At 58.0% G+C, this 18,519-nt stretch overlaps 9 protein-coding genes across 9 annotated transcripts; 4 read left to right on the forward strand and 5 right to left on the reverse strand.

Annotated features, from left to right (window-relative positions):
- Window positions 1-1,209: 1,209 nt before the first annotated feature.
- On the forward strand, window positions 1,210-1,785 carry K452DRAFT_297296 (uncharacterized protein; the record flags this gene model as incomplete). Its single annotated transcript, XM_033542009.1, has 3 exons — window positions 1,210-1,387; window positions 1,485-1,626; window positions 1,716-1,785. 3 exons carry the CDS (start codon window positions 1,210-1,212, stop codon window positions 1,783-1,785), a joined length of 390 nt encoding a protein of 129 aa, XP_033398472.1.
- Window positions 1,786-2,035: 250 nt separating this feature from the next.
- Window positions 2,036-2,420, forward strand: K452DRAFT_10377 (uncharacterized protein). The gene has a single exon (XM_033534939.1). It carries the CDS (start codon window positions 2,169-2,171, stop codon window positions 2,364-2,366), a length of 198 nt encoding a protein of 65 aa, XP_033398473.1. The 5' UTR covers window positions 2,036-2,168; the 3' UTR covers window positions 2,367-2,420.
- Window positions 2,421-2,895: 475 nt separating this feature from the next.
- On the reverse strand, window positions 2,896-4,911 carry K452DRAFT_202569 (uncharacterized protein; the record flags this gene model as incomplete). Its single annotated transcript, XM_033536058.1, has 2 exons — window positions 2,896-4,647; window positions 4,753-4,911. Coding segments are annotated over 2 exons (1,911 nt in total), but the record flags the coding sequence as incomplete, so codon positions are not given.
- Window positions 4,912-5,148: 237 nt separating this feature from the next.
- Window positions 5,149-6,495, forward strand: K452DRAFT_317686 (uncharacterized protein). Its single transcript, XM_033544091.1, has 2 exons — window positions 5,149-5,319; window positions 5,383-6,495. Exons 1-2 carry the CDS (start codon window positions 5,209-5,211, stop codon window positions 6,127-6,129), a joined length of 858 nt encoding a protein of 285 aa, XP_033398475.1. The 5' UTR covers window positions 5,149-5,208; the 3' UTR covers window positions 6,130-6,495.
- A 260-nt stretch (window positions 6,496-6,755) lies between these two features.
- On the reverse strand, window positions 6,756-7,965 carry K452DRAFT_286391 (uncharacterized protein). The gene is made up of 6 exons (XM_033540284.1): window positions 7,918-7,965; window positions 7,746-7,810; window positions 7,673-7,683; window positions 7,290-7,574; window positions 7,172-7,220; window positions 6,756-7,071 (listed from the first exon to the last, which is right to left on the reverse strand). The coding sequence occupies exons 2-6, from the start codon at window positions 7,746-7,748 to the stop codon at window positions 6,934-6,936; spliced, it is 486 nt and encodes a 161-aa protein (XP_033398476.1). The 5' UTR covers window positions 7,749-7,810; window positions 7,918-7,965; the 3' UTR covers window positions 6,756-6,933.
- K452DRAFT_10441 (uncharacterized protein) lies at window positions 7,696-8,428 on the reverse strand. The gene has a single exon (XM_033534952.1). It carries the CDS (start codon window positions 8,302-8,304, stop codon window positions 7,849-7,851), a length of 456 nt encoding a protein of 151 aa, XP_033398477.1. The 5' UTR covers window positions 8,305-8,428; the 3' UTR covers window positions 7,696-7,848.
- K452DRAFT_350525 (uncharacterized protein) lies at window positions 8,175-10,923 on the reverse strand. The gene is made up of 3 exons (XM_033545664.1): window positions 10,415-10,923; window positions 10,196-10,337; window positions 8,175-10,141 (listed from the first exon to the last, which is right to left on the reverse strand). The coding sequence occupies exons 1-3, from the start codon at window positions 10,508-10,510 to the stop codon at window positions 8,625-8,627; spliced, it is 1,755 nt and encodes a 584-aa protein (XP_033398478.1). The 5' UTR covers window positions 10,511-10,923; the 3' UTR covers window positions 8,175-8,624.
- Window positions 10,924-12,208: 1,285 nt separating this feature from the next.
- Window positions 12,209-14,443, forward strand: K452DRAFT_286393 (uncharacterized protein). The gene is made up of 2 exons (XM_033540285.1): window positions 12,209-13,602; window positions 13,682-14,443. Exons 1-2 carry the CDS (start codon window positions 12,592-12,594, stop codon window positions 14,165-14,167), a joined length of 1,497 nt encoding a protein of 498 aa, XP_033398479.1. The 5' UTR covers window positions 12,209-12,591; the 3' UTR covers window positions 14,168-14,443.
- Window positions 14,444-15,593: 1,150 nt separating this feature from the next.
- Window positions 15,594-17,381, reverse strand: K452DRAFT_225997 (uncharacterized protein; the record flags this gene model as incomplete). Its single annotated transcript, XM_033536797.1, has 2 exons — window positions 15,594-16,978; window positions 17,051-17,381. Coding segments are annotated over 2 exons (1,716 nt in total), but the record flags the coding sequence as incomplete, so codon positions are not given.
- Window positions 17,382-18,519: the final 1,138 nt, after the last annotated feature.

Here is an 18,519-nt window from a genome sequence, read left to right on the forward strand (position 1 = left end):
ATTATTACGAGATACGTTGCAAAGTTAACTTTCTACCGAGCGCTTTACCTAATTAGGCAGGCGGCAGTGGGGGGGAGGGGGGGGTGTACATATAGTCGAAATAGGGGTATACAAATATCCGGGGCCATCGGCTATAGCGATAGAGGGGAGTATAGTAAGCAGTGAGAATACAATAGAAAGGCGCATATTGGGTTTTAGTAGAGAGGAGTATATTAGATGTGCTTGCTTTAATAATAGTGATGGAAGATAGTTAAAATAAGGGAGACGGGAGTGCGGGCATTACAATACCACGTCGTTAATATGCAAGTCCCACACGTACATGTCTAGAATACTTATATCCGACCGTTACTTAGCTATTATCTCCTACTACGTTATCCGGTCTCTTAGGGGCTTTCTCTTTACTAATCTAGAGCCATCGTCGAGTATCACGAATGTTCAACTAGGCCTAGAAGTGTAACCTTCACTCCCTATTCTACTGCGGGCCTTGTGTAGCAACAGGTCGGTAGAGAAGGTAGGAGTAGGTGCGTAACAGCGCCAAAAGTCTTAGCAGTTTAGGTAGTTGGCCTAGGAGTGTACGGATGCAAGAGCCTATTTTCTTGCTGATACAAGGGAGGGCTTGGAAGATAGTTAGATAGTAATTGACGAGCGGTGAGTTAGGTTATCAATTGATTATTGGCTACCTACTACTAACTGGAAGGTGTGCTATGAACTACCTACTAGGTAAGTAAGCCCTGTAAAATCCAACGCATAGCCTGCAAGACTACACTATTAGAGTAAAAAGCACTCCTATTATTAGACCAAATTATATAATAGATATAATACTCCCAGCACGCAGTAACCAACCCCAACACACCGCCATTCTATCATGAGATATTTTCCCACTTGTACTACACGAGCCCTGCAACATAAACGCACTCTTAATCTAACAGTGCAGCGTCCCCTGTCACCAAAACCTGTCCCTCCTCTCGCTACCAGCAAAACGCGCATCACCAACAACACCGAGACGCTTAGCCACGCAAGCAGGGCCTCAGTCATTCCTGCACAGGTGGTTGGGGGAAGAATGGGATATAAAAAGCGCGTCGTCGAGGCAAGCAAGGCGCAAGCACGTCAGCCAACTTCCCGACTCCTCCTTCAACACTCACTGATTGATTGTTTCAACCATCCATTCTTCCTTGCTCTCTTATTAAAGAAACAAAATCCCCGCCCACGATGCACCCCGGCACCATCCTCGCTCTCGTCGCCACCCTCCTCCCCACCGCCACAGCAGCAGTCGAGTACTGCTACCCCGAAGGCGGCGCAGGGCACAAACGGTGCTTTGACGGCACGCGCGCAACGCCCTGCTGCGGCGTCGGGCCGTGCAACATCTTCTGCGCCAACTGCGACGGCGGTGCGTATAACTAGCTCTGTCCATGATTTCCCCTGTCCCTCTGAGTCCCTACCTTACTGAAACCCCACCATCACTAACGCCCCCCACCCTCCTCTAGGCTGCCGCAAGCGCCCCTCCTACGACCGCGCAGCTTTCGACCGCGCCACTGCCGCCGATACTGCCGAGCTTACCCTGCGCCAGTACACGCTGTACATGGGCGTCGCCGTCGATGATCCGGTTTATGTTGACTGGTTTAGGAGGTGCGTTGGCGTTTTGTTGACCTTGCTGCTGCGTTTTGCTGCTTAGTCGTGCTGCGCTGCTGCTGATGCTGTATGTGTGTGTACTACAGGCACGACAGGAACGGCGATGGCGTCGTTACTTTCGACGAGTTGCGCTTGGATGGGCGGTCCGAGTTGTAGCTGTGCATGCTTGGTTAGCTAGTTGGTTGGTTCGTAAAAGGCGTAAGCTAGGGGAAGAAAATAGGGAGAAGTGCAACTGACAATGTGTGTTGAAATTGCAAGTCCGGTGGTAACGGGTGTGAAACTCGAGTACATACTTAACGTACTTTTATCTTAGCTCAAGATAGCTTAATTATATATTCTAGCTATTCTAACTATCTTTTTCCGCTTACCTACTTCGGCAGAATCTGACAGAAAAGAGAAAGCTAATTGGTCATAATAGTAGTATAAGATTTACTATCTTAAGAGCGATGTTTCAGGGCCGCTAGAACCCTTGGATAGAGCGTGAGAAGCACGAGTTATCCTATATACCTATAGCTCCTTGGGAGTAGTTAAAGAGCTACATGCCATTGCTTTTATCAAGTATACCATACCATACCATACCATACCTATACTTATATCTTTCTATACCCACTAGTGTCTATACCCCCACGTACACATACTCCCTCCCACATACGCACACACAACCCGCACTCCATACAACCAAACCAGCCAAACAAGTCAAAAAGCCAACCAAACAACCAAGCAAAACATACATATAATTCCTTTCTCTTTTTTACCTATCCTACCCCCAACCCACCCCAAACCCCACCCTCCCAAATCCTCCAAATACCCACACTAACCCGACTTCCTCTTCGTCCTCTTCTCCTTCCCCTCCTTCCTCCCCTCCTTCTTCCCCACCTCCTTCGCAGCAGCAGGCGAAGACTTCGCCGCCTTCGGACTGGCCCTATCCTTCTTCCCCTCCTTCGCCAACTGGACCTCGTCCTTGCGGGCACCCTCGACCCTCTCCTCCAGCTTCTTCGACGTCCGCTCCTCACGCTGGCGCTTCCCCGCCACTTCGGCAGCCTTTTCGCGTTTCTGTTGTTTGTGCTCCGCAGCCGCAACCGCAGCCGCTTCGTCAGCGACAGGGATCTCTGCTACTGCGGTCTTTGAGCTATCGGTTGTGCTGTGGATCTTGTTTTTCTTCTTGTCCGATTTCGCTGAGGGAGAAGTTGTCGTGGTGGTGGTGCTGGATGCACCGGCAGTCATGTCCTTAGCACCAGCAGCGGCGGCCTTGGTCTTCGGCGGCGGCACGGCGCGCGGGTCCTTGCCCTTGCGGCGCAGCTGCGACTTGCGGGCGCGCTCAATAAGCTTCTGGTCCTCCTCGTCGTCCCAGCCGCCAAAGTCGTCGTCCGCGGCATCGTCCGCCTCATCCTCCGTCGCAATCGGGGTCTTATCAGCAAAGTTCTCGACGTCGGCGGCCGCGGATCTGATGGGCACGGCCTTGGCGCTCGAGTTGGACGCGTTGACGGCGTTGGCGGGCGTGGGGCCCGTCTTCTTGAACTTAGCGACGAAGAAGCCGTCGACGTTGTAGGCGTGCGGGTAGTACCGGCGCGTCTCCTTGAGCGAGGGGTGGAACTGGCGGCCCGCGATGCTTGTGAAGCCTTCTTTGCCGAATGTCAGCCCCGTGCTGACCAGCTTTACGTTCGGCCGCTTGTCCAGCGCGTACTGCACCACGCGCTCGTTCTCGTCCGTCGTCACCGAGCACGTCGAGTACACGATGTAGCCGCCCGTCTTGGACGCGTGGTCGACCGAGTCGATCGCGTGCAGCAGCAGCTGCTTCTGCAGGTGCGGCAGCCGCATAAAGTCCTTCTCCGTCTTGTTCGTCTTGACCGACGCGTCCTTGGCGATGACGCCGGTGCCGGAGCAGGGAGCGTCGAGCAGCACTCTGTCGAAACCGCCAATGACCCGCGGGAACTCCATGGCGTCGTAGTTGCAGACAATCGTGTTCTTGACGCCCAGACGGTGAATGTTACCGATCAGACCCTTGGCACGCGCCTTGTTGGCATCGTTGGCAAAGATGCAACCCGTGTTCTTCATCAGCGCCGCAATGTGCGTCGTCTTACCACCGGGGGCCGAGGCCATATCGAGCACGCGCTCGTGCTCCTGCGGGGCCAGCGCCATGACGGGCAGGAACGACGACGCGGCCTGAAGAATATAGTGGCCGGCGAGGTACTCGGGCGTGGCACCGATGGGGACCTGCGACTCGAAGACCTGCAGACCGACCTTGGACCACTTGCCCACGGGCTCGAGGGTTACGCCGCGGTTGATGAGCGACTGGGCGAGCTGGCGACGATGCGTGCGCAGCGTGTTTGTGCGGATGACCAGGGGACGGGGCGTCTCGTTGGCTTCGAAGAAGGCAAAGGCCTCCGAGGGCGGGAACAGGTTCCACAGCTTCTCCGCCAGGAAGGGCGAGTATCCGTAGTATGCGCAAATGTCCTTGAGAACCTGAGCGGTGTACTCGGCCCTCGACCGGCCCTCTTCCGCCAGGTTCGAAAAGTCGTTGAGCACGCGAATCGTGTCGGTGATGCGCGTGCGCAACAGCTGGAGATCGGGCGCCAGCCTGCTCGCAGCGCCCTCGTCCTCGTCGTCCGAGTCGGCGAGAATCTTGGGCCGGTCACCGGCAATGTTCGTCTGGATTGCGGCCTCCTCCAGTTCGGCCTGCGCCTCGGCCTCTTCCCGCGCCCTCTCCATGTCGAGCCTCCGCGACAGACCCTCGATGTTGGCGGCCGTGAGCTCCTCCTCTGCGTCGTCGTCCTCGTCCTCGGACCACATGCCCTTGCGCATGACCTCCTCGTCCGAGTCGACAACATCCTCGCCGTCGTCCAAGAATTCGTCGTCGGGCATCGACTCGTCGTCACCGCCCAGATCAAACTCGTCCACGACGTCGGCCTCGGAGTCCTCCGCGTCGCTCTCCCACATATCTTCGTCCTCCTCTTCAACCGGCGGCACAGCCTTCTTTCCGCCCTTAGCACTAGCCTTGGCGACCTCCTTCTGCGACGCCTTGCCATTGGCAAAGGTTCCCTTGGTGGCCTTCTTCGCGGCCTTGACTGGGACTTCTTGTTGCTCCTCCTTCTTTTGCTTCTTGGAAGCCTTGGCCGGCTTCACGGGCGCGGCCTCCTCGGACGTCCTGCGCTTCTTCGGCTTGCCAGTGGCAGCGGCGGGGGCGGGCGCGGCCTCGTCGAGGTTCTTGCGCTTGCGCGTGACGAGGGATTCGTCGAGCGGCGGGGGCGGGCCCTGCTTCTTCATGCGGCGACCGACACCCATGATTGCGGATTTCTGTCGGGATCTGTGGAGGGGAGAGAGAATTAAGAGAGAGAGAGTAGGCTTGTTTGTTCGTTGCGCCGCTGGCTGAAGCTTGTAGCAACTTTCTTTTCGCTTGGGAAATTTTGGCCCGCTGCGCCCCAATAGGGTCTAGTGCGCTGCGGTCGGTGTCGTGGGCGGTGAGAGCTGGAGCAGGTTCCTGGTCCCCGCGGTGGCCGTCGTCTGTCTCACACAGCTTCAACGCCATTCCAAGTGCTCAGCCACCTAGACTTCACACCTTCGTCTGAACACAATCCCACAATGGCCGAGCTCGCCTTTGCAAAGCAATTCCTCACAGCGCTGGACTCGCGCCCCCAGCGCCTCTCCAGCGACCACATCGTAGACGCGAAATCCTACCCCCCGCAGCCGGCCGTACGTGCTAACCCCAAATCCCCCACCAAACAACCAACTAACCTACCCTCCTCCCACCAACAGACGATCCTGCCCAAAGCCGCCAACCCCAAAAAGCGCAAAACCACTCCCACCAACACCAGTAGCAGCACCGCAGACGCCAGCAGCACAGCCCCCAACCCACCCCCAACGACCCTCCCAGCAACGCTCTCCATAACGCTGAAGCCGACGCGCCCCAGCGCCGCCACACCAGCCATCACGCTCCCCACCGCGCCCCTCAGCACCAGCATCCACGACCTAAAGACGCACTACGCGACGCAGACGGGCCTGGCCTCGCCCGCCCGCGTCAAGCTGCTGCGCGCCCGCAAGCCCGTCCCGGACTCCAAGTCGCTGCGCGACGTGCTGCTGGAGGGGGGCGCGGGCGTTGATGCGAGTAGTGCTGATAAGGTCGCGTTGGAGTTCCAGGTTATGGTTATTGGGGGAGGGGCGAGCGGGGCGAACGCAGTGAGCGGTGCAAGCACTCCAGGCACTCCAGCCGCCTCCTCTCCGCCACCAGCCGACATCCCCAGCGCAGCAGCAGCAGCGGCCGGGATCCCACCCGCAGCGGGGCAGATCGGAGAAGAGCCCGTGAGCAGCTCAACGACGGCCGCACCGACTGGGGCAGCCGTGCCCACGACGGCCGAATTCTGGGCCGATGTGCGCGCGTTCCTGGTGCAGCGGGTGCGGGACGAGGCCGAGGGGGCGCGGCTGGCGGAGCTGTTTCGGGGGGCGTGGGAGGCGGAAGGGTCGAAGGGTGAAGGTGGAGCTGCTAGTGCGGATATGGTTGGGTGAGTTGGGTGTTGTTTGATGTTTGATGGGGATGGGGATGCGAAAACGCGAAAATAGGGAGGGTGAGCGTGTTGTTGCATTAGGCACCTCACGCTCGATCGAGCACGTGTGAATGAATGGTCGAGGAAGAGTTGAGACGGTGTGCTTGATGACGATGACGACGATGACGACGCTGATTCTTGTTGGCTTCTTCTTCTTCTTCTTCTTTCTTTCTGCCATAGTTAACACAATATGGGAGGGGAGCGTACAGACAGACAAACAAACAAGCAGACAGACGACTAGACTGATCAACAACCTGGGCGAAAACGCGTTAAAAACATCATGCGTCACATATACATGCATGCGAGAAAAAAAATCATAATGTAATGCAATGCATCTTCACAACGAAAGCAACATTCAAGCACCAAGCATCAAGCACTACACACACCAAAAAACCTTACTGCGCGCAAAATCTGCTGGAAGTGAAGCATTTTCCTATTCTATCGTCCCAAGCATGGTTCTTCAGGCAGCAGCAGCAGTAGCAGCATCACTAAGAAGAAACATCGACACGCGCGCCTGAAAAAACCACGGGCAGCCATGACGCCGCCTGCCCCGCCCAGCCGCAGAAAAAAAACTAAAAAATCTGCTCAACCGCGTCGGCAGGACGGCGATTTCCAACGTCCGCTTTAGTCGGGGTCGTGGAGCGAGCCTAGCCTCTCTCTCAACTCTCTCTCTCTCTCATTCTCTCACATCATCCAGAAGAAGAAGAAGCAGAAGAAGATGAAGATGAAGGGGTGGAGGTGCTTGGTTCCCGGCCTCTTGCCCCGCTTAGAAACGGCCCTTCTGGATGTTGGAGATGATGGACTCGAACTCGATGTCCGACTCGTCGTTGGCCTGGATGTCGGTGGCGACGCCGTTCAGCGAGCGCTTGATGGCGTCCTTGGACGACGAGTAGACCATCTTGGGCTGTTGGTGGTGCGACCATGGTTAGCAAAAAGCAGGATCGCGGCGGCGAGAGTGGGGTGGGGCGGGGGAGGGGTAAGGATTATTGGGGGCCGAGACTCACCCAGGGAGCAAGGTTGTCAGGGATCCAGGAGAGGAAGGCGATCTTGTTCCTGTAGTCGGCATGGTTAGCATGGGCATCAATTGCGTCGAAGGGCGGGGGAGGACGAGGCCGAGCGTACCTGGTGCCCTCGCCGTACGAGCCGCCGGGGGCGTCGTATTCGACGTCGTAGATGGCGTATCTCGCGCCGGGGCCCTCCTTGCCGGCCTTGTTCTTGGTCTTGGAGTTGACGAGGAACTCGCGGAACGCGTTCCACTGCTCCTCCTGGCTCGCGTCCGACTTCTTCTCGGTGTGCTCCACAACAATCTCCTTGCCGTTGTCTGCGATCATGTACACGATCCACTTCAGGTCCTTGCCCAGCTTAAGCTCGTTGAAAACAGAGATGCACTCCGGGGAGACCGAGACACTGTGACCGTCGTTAGCTGGCTGCCAGGTGCGGGGCGCGCCTGCGATGGCCGTCGCCTCGCATCCGAGTCGACGAGGCGGCAGGGGAGAGGGACGCACCCGGAAGAAGCCTGCGTGGAGAGAGTCGAGTGAGCACGCGGGCAGCAGCAGACGGGCGGAGATGGCGACTTACCATTGTGAATGATGTGGGGGGGTAGTTGGGAGCGGATAGGGCTCGAGGTCGAGGGCGTTGGTATGCTATCAGTCGAGGCAAAACCGTCAGCGTCGTCAGCGCGTCAAAGGCAGCAACCGGTCGCGGGAGAAGGAAGGCGCGGGGCCAGGTTGCCACGATGCAAGCGACTTACTGCGAGTGAGAAACTGCTGCGAATGCGCTGCAGGAGCCGGGCGTGGATGGGGCGGCGGGTGGAGAGGGTAAAGGGTGAGGTGTTGTTGCGTGCAGGAAGTTGGTGGTGCTGAGGGGCAGCGAGAGGTGCCCACATTGACCGCTTGAGCCAAGGCGCAGCCGGGGGGTAAACAGTGCGTCGTTCCGCCCCCGGAGCCATGAAGAATTGACACGCCATCGCACTGCCCGCGCGCCCTCTCGAAAAACCTCCCCCTCGACCGCCCATCTCGCCGAGATTATTATTGCTGATTGCTGATCGCCCAATTTCCACCTTCACACACTGCCACCAGCTGCCCCTGTTGCCAAATGACATCACGGATACCTGGCACGGCGCAGCATGGGTCTCCATGTCACAAAACACTACACCTGTCACTCTCACTGTCTACACACCAAGCGTCTTCTTTCCTTTTTTCCTTTTTTGTGCGTCGTCTCGCTACGTAGTTACTACATACATAGCTACAATATCATACAGCTTTTTGGTTTTTCCGGCAGATCCTCGCTCGCAATGCCCAATAAACAAGAAATCCACCCCAGGAGTGGAGAGGTAGCACGGGTGGCTAGTAAAAACACGGCTTCAAGAGGCCCAAGTAATAAGCAATGGCGGGTATAGAGGAGGGAGGGAGCAGGGGAGGATTGCTTTTGATCGTCTTCTCAACGCGGCCCAGCAGCTTAGAACATGCCGCCGCCCATGCCGCCCATACCACCCATACCGCCGGGCATGCCGCCCATGGGAGCAGCAGCCTTCTCCTCGGGTGCGTCCACGATGGCGACCTCGGTCGTGCCGAGGAGCGAAGCGACGCCCGAAGCGTCAACAAGGGCGGTCCTGGTAACCTTGAAGGGGTCGAGGATACCGGCCTTGATCATGTCGACGTACTCGCCCTTGGCGCTGTCGAAGCCCTTGTTGAAGTCAGAGCCATACTCGTCCATCAGCTTGCCGACGACAACGCTGCCCTCAGCACCGGCGTTCTCGACGATCGAGCGGGTGGGCTTGGTGATGGCGCTCTTGACAATGCTGATGCCCAGCTGCTGGTCGAAGTTGGCAGCCTTGACGTTGCCGAGGGCGTTGGCAGCAGCCTTGAGGAGAGCAGTGCCACCACCGGGGAGGATACCCTCCTCAACGGCAGCGCGGGTGGCGTTCAGAGCATCGACGATGCGGTCCTTCTTTTCACCGACCTCGACCTCAGAGGAGCCGCCGACCTTGATGACCGCGACACCGCCAGAGAGCTTGGCGAGACGCTCCTGGAGCTTCTCCTTCTCGTAGTCGGAGGTAGTGGGGTCGTTCATGACGCCACGGATCTGCTCAGCACGCTGAGTGATGGCGTCCTTGGTGCCCTCACCGTTGAGGATGACGGTGTCCTCCTTGGTGATGGTGATGGAGCCGGTGGAGCCGAGCATGTCAGGGGTAGCCTTCTCGAGCTTGATGTCAAGCTCATCGGTGAAGACGGTACCGTTGGTAAGGACAGCGAGATCGCCAAGGATGGACTTGCGGTTGTCACCGAAGCCGGGAGCCTTGACGGCGGCAACCTGGAGCTGGCCGCGGAGCTTGTTCAGGATGCAGACGGCCAGAGCCTCGCCGTCAATGTCCTCGGCAATGATGACCAGAGGGCGGCGGAGCTGCTGGGAAGCCTCAAGGGCGGGGACGATGTCCTGGACAGCGGAAATCTTCTTCTCGGAAAGGAGGATCAGAGGCTTCTCGAACTCGACCTTCTGGGACTTGGTGTCGGTGATGAAGTAGGGGGAGATGAAGCCACGGTCGAACTTCATACCCTCGGTGACCTCAAGCTCGTCCTCAATGGTCTTGCCCTCCTTGACGGTGATGACGCCCTCCTTGCCGACCTTCTCCATGGCGCTGGAGAGGAGCTCACCAATGTGGGTGTCGCCGTTGGCGGAAATGGTAGCAACCTGGGAGATCTCGGCCGAGGTGGTGATGTCCCTCTTGTTCTGGCGCAGGTACTCGACGACGGCCTCAACGGCAGCCTGGGTACCCCTCCTCAGGTCCATGGGGTTGCAGCCAGCGGCAACGTTCTTGACAGTCTCGGAGAAGATGGCACGAGCAAGGACGGTGGCGGTGGTGGTACCGTCACCAGCAACCTCGTTGGTCTTGGAGGCGACATCCTGGATGAGACGGGCACCGAGGTTCTCGAACCTGTCCTTGAGCGCAATGCTCTTCGCAACAGTCACACCGTCTGCGCATGTGTCAGAACTCAATCAATGCCTATGGTGGATGCGGAGTTCCATACCCTTGGTGATCTTGGGGGAGCCGTAGCTCTGGTCAATGAGGACATTCCTGCCCTTGGGACCGAGAGTGGTGGCAACAGCGCGGGCGAGAGTCTCGACACCGGCGAGAAGAGCAGCGCGGCCCTCAACGCCGAACTTGAGGTCCTATTCATCAACGCGTCAGCGCATTGTCTTTGTCGTCGCGAGCGAGCTCGAACGAAAGAGTCACCAATGCCTCGTACCTTGTGCGCGAACCTCCTGGCGGTCAGGTTGAAGCTCTTGGAGCTCAGAGAAGAGGCGGCGGAAGCCCGCACGCGGGAAGCAAGCATGCGCTGCATGTTGAGGGTATTGGTGGTGTGAGCGGAATTGAAGAGTTGAAGACGCCCAAGCCTGATGCTCCAAGACTCCGACCAAATCAGAAACGGAAGAGGCGAGTGGGATGGAGATGGGGGGAGATGGAGAGTTTATTGCTTCGACGGAAAACTTCAAGAAGGGCGACGAGAACCTTCGAGTCCGTGCGCGCATTCACGATGGAGATGGGCGCTAGCTAGCTAGACCTCGGCCAAAGCTCGCCGCGACCTTTCCACAGCTCCGGTTCCTCACCACGGCCTCCGGATGTCGCGGGTTAGAGTGTTAGACACGTCTTGATGCGCTTGTCAACGGTCGACGGAAGTTGGCACCTGTCATCATCGTCAGCAGCACCGTGAAAGGGCGCGGTGCGGCTTCCGCTGCTGCCTCAGGCACCACAGAGCTATAGCCACAATCACCGTCAGCTCCATCATCTCCATTCTATTGGTGGTGATCCAGAAGGGCCTATCCCCACAGTTGAAGCCATCGTGGCAACACGGACTCGGGCGGGCTTTCATGGGCCAAAATTCCTCTGATTTCTAATGCTCGCTGTAGACCGAGCCGAGTTCATCGCTGCACGGCTAACGGCTATATATCAATATCTAGCTAAAGCATCGCCGCTCCGTATCAGTCTTGAAGGCAAGACCCAAAAGCTTTTCCTGTTTAATTCAATGCTAGGAGCCATTCTTATCTCCGTACATAATACTCCATTGTTGTCTCTTTTAGACTCGTCCATCCGACGCTCCCAGCTAGCAACTATGCTCATAACACATATCACATATTCACGTAGTCATCCTCTCTTGAGCCCGTATCTCACATTGCAAAGAAAACTAAAAAAATTTCATATCTACTTGCAAATTGTAGGAGTAGCGAGCATTGCAAACCATTCCATCTACTGTATTCAATGTATACCACAATTTGGTTATGACACCAAAGCATCAACCAAATCTATCACCTCTTCAATAACCATACCTACAAAAATTTAGACCACTCAGAGCAGTCGGATCGCACTCCGGCCAAACTCAGCGCCCTCTCCTCCCCCATCATCATTCCGCTCCGCCCTCCCCAGCTCCACCACCACATGCCACAAACTCACCCAAGCAGCACCCTCATCTCCGCCCAATCAACACCTTCACCGCCGCCCAATCGGCGCATCCCTCCACCCCCTGCACCCTATCGCGCAGTGCCGCCTCGGAAGCATGTAAGCAAGCATATCGGCGATCAGATGCCGGCGCCGCGGATAGCCGTGCGGCACTTTATCGCGGCGCAGGGAACGAGCGTGGTAAATTTGTACTCCGTACGTATTGCTAGTGATTGCAGGTACATCGCAGAGCAGGGCTGCGGCGCTGCGCTGCGGCGTTCGCCTGTGCTGTGCTGTGCCGGAACCAGCGCCCTGGACGTACCCAACGGATGGTCGGCCGGCTGATGCAGAACGCCAGCCGCGGCGCAGCAGGGCAATCGTGAATGCAATTGAAGAAAGGCAATTGTAGTGTGCGTATGTATGTACTTACCTAGTCATTAAGCTCAATTGCTTCACAGGTTTTGATCGTATATATGAAGTGCTACGGAGTAGTGACAGCCAGCGAGCGCATATCTGATATCGGCGAGCGCCGACTACCATCACCACCACCTTCTCTTCCCAGACATGTACACATTACAGCAACGCACACTCTGCCACTACCATCTCCCCACCCACCACCATCCCCGCCTGCACTGGCGCACCAGACAAGGCACGCCCTCTCCCCTCACTAACCACCTAACCAACCAACCCACCATTCACACCTCCACCAGGACCGCAGATTGGGCAGCACCACACGTCTCGCTGCCGTAGTTACAACGGGGTGCAGAGCGTGGGCACCAAGAACGGGGTTTGGACTGGGTGCGCGCGATGGTGTGCGGCGCCGACGGACAACTGGGTGACAGACGGGCTGGACCCTTTCACGTGCAGCGACAATCGGGCCGAAGACAATCCGCTCAGAAAATAATTCCGAACGAGCAAGAAAGATAGTACCCAGCAGCGCAGAAGAAACTCAGCAGCGCCCGCGCAAACCACCACCACACGCCGCCGACGATGGATCCCGAACAGGAGCTTCAAGAAGGCACCAGCCTGCCAGCCGTGGGAGCCGACAACGCCAAGACGTTCGCCGACTTCGGGCTGGACGCGAAAACGCTCGCGGGCATCGAGGCCATGGGCCTGGGCGATAAGGAACCCACCGAGATCCAGAAGAAGGGCATTCCGCCAGCGCTGGCGGGCAAGGACATTCTGGGCGCCGCGAAGACGGGCTCCGGCAAGACGCTGGCGTTCCTCATCCCCGCCGTCGAAATGCTGCGCAACCTCAAGTTTAAGCCGCGCAACGGGACCGGCGTCGTGGTCATCACGCCGACGCGTGAGCTGGCCCTGCAGATTTTCGGCGTCGCGAAGGAGCTCATGTCCCAGCACACGCAGACGTACGGCATTGTCATGGGCGGCGCGAACAAGTCGGCTGAGTCGCAGAAGCTCGAGAAGGGCATCAACCTCATTGTGGCCACCCCCGGCCGCCTGCTCGACCACTTGCGCGATACCAAGGGCTTCGTCTTCCGCAACCTCAAGACCTTGATCATCGACGAGACGGACCGCCTGCTCGAGACGGGTTTCGAGGACGAACTCAGAGCCATCATCTCCATTCTCCCCTCCGACCGCCAGACCCTTCTTTTCTCCGCCACCCAGTCGACCGAAGTCAAGGACCTCGCGCGCCTGTCTCTCAGGCCCTCGCCCATGTACATCAGCGCCGACCACTACGCGGAGCACAGCACTGCCCAGGGGCTGGTGGACCAGGGATACATTCTGTGCGAGGCCGACAAGCGGTTCTTGCTGCTCTTCGCGTTCCTGAAGAAGAACGTGCAGAAGAAGAAGATCATTGTCTTCTGCTCCAGCTGCAACGTCGTCCAGTACTTCACGGAGCTGCTCAACTACATCGACATCCCCGTCCTCGGTCTGCACGGCCAACACAAGCAGCAAAAGCGAACAAACACCTTCTACGAGTTCGTCAACGCAAAGCACGGCGCGCTGTTCTGCACCGACGTCGCGGCGCGCGGTCTCGATGTAAGTTAAGAAGAAGCAAGACGCGCGAGAGAGACGTCCCAAGCCTAAAATGACACAAAACACTAACCCGCCCCGCCAGATCCCCGCCGTGGACTGGGTGATCCAGTTCGACCCGCCCGACCACCCGCGCGAGTACATCCACCGCGTCGGCCGCACGGCCCGCGGCGCCGACGCAACCGGCCGCTCGCTGATCATCCTGCAGCCGTCCGAAGTCGGCTTCGTCAAGCACCTGGTCGACGCCCGCATCCCGCTGACCGAGTACAACATGCCCAAGCTGCTGAACATCCAGTCGCAGCTCGAGAAGCTCGTCTCCAGCAACTACTACCTGCACCAGGCGGCCAAGAACGGCTACAAGAGCTACATTGCCGCCTACGCCGCCCACAGCCTGCGCTCCGTCTTCGACATCAACAAGCTCGACCTCGTCAAGGTCGCTAAGGGCTTCGGCTTCACCGTCCCTCCCCGTATCGATCTCCAGCTCGGCTCCAGCATGAGCAAGGACAAATCCCAGAAGCGGAGGCCGTATGGTAGCCAGCCGTCGCAAAAGCGCAGGAAGATGTCCTCGTAGGCCGGCGCCCCAAAGGCTGTCATGTCTGTAAATCTATAATGTCTTAGACGTTTTGAGCCGTAGGGAGTCGCCAGGCATGGGGCGCACGCTGCCGGCGTAGCACCGTGAAGCGCATTCTAGCGCCGCCGCCTTCATCGCCCAGAACTAGGGCATGAATGAGTTGAGCTGCCGCGCTCGTACTGCTTCATCCGGAGGCGCTAGTCGTAAAGCGCCCTCCGCCTACACACGGCGGGAGCAAAGAAAACTCCAAGCTCAGCGACGACGGCCGTGAAAAAATCCTTTTGCAGCTTCTAGTTCTTCCTTGTGAGCATGGATGGCGTTTGATGGGACACAGGCGTGGAGGGAGGGGTTTGGTTTCTTCGACCGGTTCTGTAGGCCGACGGAGCCGCGTCAAAAAATCTTCGTTTCGTTTCGTTTCGCGTTTCGCTGTTTGGGTTGGCTGAGAGGTGCGTGCGCTGAGTTGCGGGCTGTATGTAGATATTGAGATAGTTTTTTCCCGTGTCTGTCGTCCGTTTGTGGATGGTCCCTGCCTGTGCATCGTGATATCCGGTGTTGGATGCTGACGCGGGAACTGCTCCGGAGGGACGCTGCGCGGCCTAAAGGTCCTGGATGCCTGGCCTGCTGTCTCCGGGTGTCGGCGCAGGAATGACCGATCGAGACAACAGGAACCATATCCTGCCAACCTGCAACCTGCCAACCGCCATGCACACGCTTTCCACAGACCACAAACATTGCGTCGAGCCAAAGTATCCATCAAACAAAAAATCAACCCAACCCCTCACATCGACCACAGAATCATGCCATCGACGCCGCTCGCGTCCGGCTGCCCGACCATCTCGTCCCAGTCGACCGGCGCGCCCCCGTGGCCTGGCCCGTTCCACATGTCGTAGTTCTCGAAGACGGGGGGGAACTCGGGCCCGCCGCCCGCGGAGAAGGAGACGTGTTGGGGCGGGGCGGAATGCGGGGGCAGCCGCCAGGAGGGGATGGGGTGGGGGTGGGATTGGTGCTGGTGCTGGTGCTGCTGTTGCTGGTGCTGCTGTTGCTGGTGCTGCTGTTGCTGGTGCTGCTGGGGCGGCGGGGGCGGAGGATGCGGATGCGCGTGCGGGGGCGGTGGCTGCGGCGTCACGCCCCCGGCTGGCGCTGGCGGCCGCGAGTACGGCGACGGCGAGCTGTGCAGGACGGCGAGGGGGCGGCTGAGGTTCGGCTCGTTGATGAGGGGCGCTTCTGGGGGCCCGGGGTACGGCGCGTGGAAGCGCTGCGACTGCGGCGTGTTGCCCCAGGAGGGGGCGGTGGACGGCGGGCCCACCGACGGCGGAGTTGCGCCTTCGCTGCTGTCCCAGCGCCGGACTTGGGCTTGCTGCGGCAGGATCAGTCGGTCGAGCTCGTCGTTCTCGGTTGGTGGTTGGGCCGGGCCTGGCCGTGTGAGCTCCCGCATTACGACGCTCTTGCACCGTTCGTAGGACTCTAGGCTTGCGTGTGCTTGTGCCCAGCGCTCGCTCATCAGCACGAAGAGCGAGCTGAACAGGTGCACTGTCTCGAGGATCTTGCGCGTGCCGTAGCGCTCTTTGAGTTGCTCTTTGCAGTGTCTGATCGTGTACAACATGGCGATGGCCGCCTCGAAGCCATGGTGGACGGCGTGCCAGCTGTACTTGAGGAAGCCGCTGTGTGCGTTCTCCCAGTAGCCGGCTGCTACTTGCGTGGCGTTTTCAAAACACTTGATCAATGACTCCATGGACGGATGGGGATTACGCGGACACGGCCGGTGGAGAAAGACGAAACCGTGCCAGACAGCTATATCGCACCATTCTCGACGCGCCGGCTTTTTGGCGCATGCTTCGTTCCGCCACGTTATCATCCTGTTCTCAATGTCCTGTACCCATGCGGCGTAGCTGTTTTCGTCGGGCAGCAGAGGCATGCCCCGGCGCAAGTAGTTTACCGTCCATAGTTCGGATTGAATACGTCGAAAGCGGACATTTTCGATGAAATACTCGTCGTCCATTCCGGTTGGAAATTTGGTGGATATGGATTCGTCGGACACACCAAGTCGGCGATGGCTCGTGGCGCATATCGACCGATCATAGGCGTAGAAGACCCAAAAGACAGTTCTTCGTCGTTCCCTTTCGACTTCTGTAAAAGGGTTACCTGGAAGTTCGTCGGGATCGCGATGCAAACCGAGCTCCAATGCCATTCTTGCAGCTAAACCGACAATATCCCACAAGCTGGCAGCTCGGGGCATGAGATATGAATACTGAATCAATATCAATGTGCCTTGGAGTGCTTCGAAAGATGTGTTGTAAAGCGTCTCGGCATGTTGGAGAGCGCATTGAAAGAGCCTTTCACTAGTAGAGGCAACTTTCGAGGAGTCGTTGAACTTGGACGTCATGATGCTAATGGCCAACATCATTGAAACAATGAATATGTCGAATGTGGAAGACGGAGTCGCGCCAGGCTGTTGAGCATTCTGAACCCGGGTGAAGCGCAACCAGAGGTCCTGACGGTCCATGAACGGATACAACGGCGCGATCTTCTCAGTGTAATTTGTAACGAGACGCTCTGCAACGGCCTTCGGGATTTGGTCCAGAGCGGTGGCTCCTCCTCTCGGCTTGGAATATTCCTCTTTGACCTCGGCATCTACAGGTAGAGGAGTGGCCGACGGAAGGTGAGATGAAGCAAACAGGAAGGTGCCGGTCGGGAACTTGACCTCAGACGAAAGCAATGACCGACCGAGCGCTTTGCTGAAGCTCCGCGAAGCCTCTGTGGCCAGGTCCCATCTCTGCAGGTGCCGTGTTCTCGGGCGCTCCTCCGGCGGCCCTATCGAGTGCGAGTCGCGCGCATCAGGGGAAAGGGCATGTACACGGCTTCCACTGGGAGCGTCAAGAGCACCACCGAATGTGGCGGTAGGAGCGGAAGGGTCGCTCTCGGTATCGAGACCCAGCTTCTGCAAGTACGCCTCCTTCTCCGCGATCTTCTCTTGTAGGTATTGGGCTATGCTGCGTGGGATGACCGTCTTGGATTCGCCGTCGAGGATGCCGTTGCACGGTTGCTTGGCCTGGACGCAGTTGGAGCATGCCGGCTTCATTCCATCGCATTTAATCTTACGCCTGTGGCAGCGCGCGCAGGCGAAAGTGGTCCTTCGAATCTTGGGCCGTTTTCGAGCTCGCTGCGCCTCGATGGACGCACTCGAGTCAGGGCTTGCGGAGGCAGGAGGATGCATCGCGTTGTCGTCTCAACTGGCGCATGAAACGGCATGCTCGAGTCTAACATTGGACATGTTGGTGAAGGGTTTAGGTCGCGAGGAACGAGTCGCGTCGTGGTGGAGAGCTGGCAGCGCTAAGTCGCCTGCCTGAACGCTTTCCGCATGGCTTGTGAACTTGGACCCCACCACTGGCCCCCAAAGTCCACAACCTCACGACTCGGCGATGCAGCCATTTTCCGCAAACATTTCCGTCCGGCAGCCCTCACCAGATGTCATGTCTGCGACGGTTGTCGCGCCAATTCGCGCGTGTCGAGCCCTGTATAGCGGCGTCTGGCTCATTACTGCATCCCATTTCGGGGCCTTCAAACACCATTAGCGCTTTCGCTCGTACTTGACACAAAGCCTTGCCAAGATGAGCTAGTCCCATCTTTATCTCACGGTCAATAGGTAGTCTCTATCAGAAGCTCCCCTTTTCTTGCAATCTCCGCACCCTACCGAGTCGACAAGCGCCGCATGCGACATTGTACAAACGGAGACAATAGTGCCTGAAGATGGGCCCAAGCGTAGACATTGTCTCTCTAGTACAAAGCCGCCAATCCTTCTCCGTACAAGGCAGAGAGTGCTAAGTCTAAATCGAGATTAACTTACTTAGTATCATGAATGATGGTACGTATGCCCGGTTGACGATCATGGAAGAGAGAGAAAGAGGTTGAGGACGGCGGGGAAGCAATTATATTATTCTCTGGTTCACTCAGACCACGGCATATGCAGACGCCCGGGTTTTGGCAGATCGCCAGGCCGGCGCGCCACGCGCCTGTAGGTGCCCGCTGTGGGGCATGGTCCCTGAAACCGTTACCGGCGAGTGATGGTCACCCGGGAGTCGGGATCGCGTAAACCCGCGGTGGTGAGGGCGGACTTGAGCGAATGGGCTGTGCTGGGTGGTTGTGCGCGGAAGTCGGCGGGCGGCTTCCGCAAAGGGGGGTGAACTGGGGCAGTACATATATGACTTCTCATGTCGTGGAACCAGCTGTCGGCTGTCGTGGAACGTGGGAATATAAAAACGCCGCCAGCGTCGACTTTGTTGCTTCAAGCCTCGCGCTACCGGCGAATCAGCGGCGGGGCGGTGATTACTCAACAGACATGCCTCGGTCGTCAA

The sequence above is a fragment of the Aplosporella prunicola genome, assembly GCF_010093885.1.
Source record: "Aplosporella prunicola CBS 121167 unplaced genomic scaffold K452scaffold_10, whole genome shotgun sequence".
NCBI lineage: Eukaryota > Fungi > Ascomycota > Dothideomycetes > Botryosphaeriales > Aplosporellaceae > Aplosporella > Aplosporella prunicola.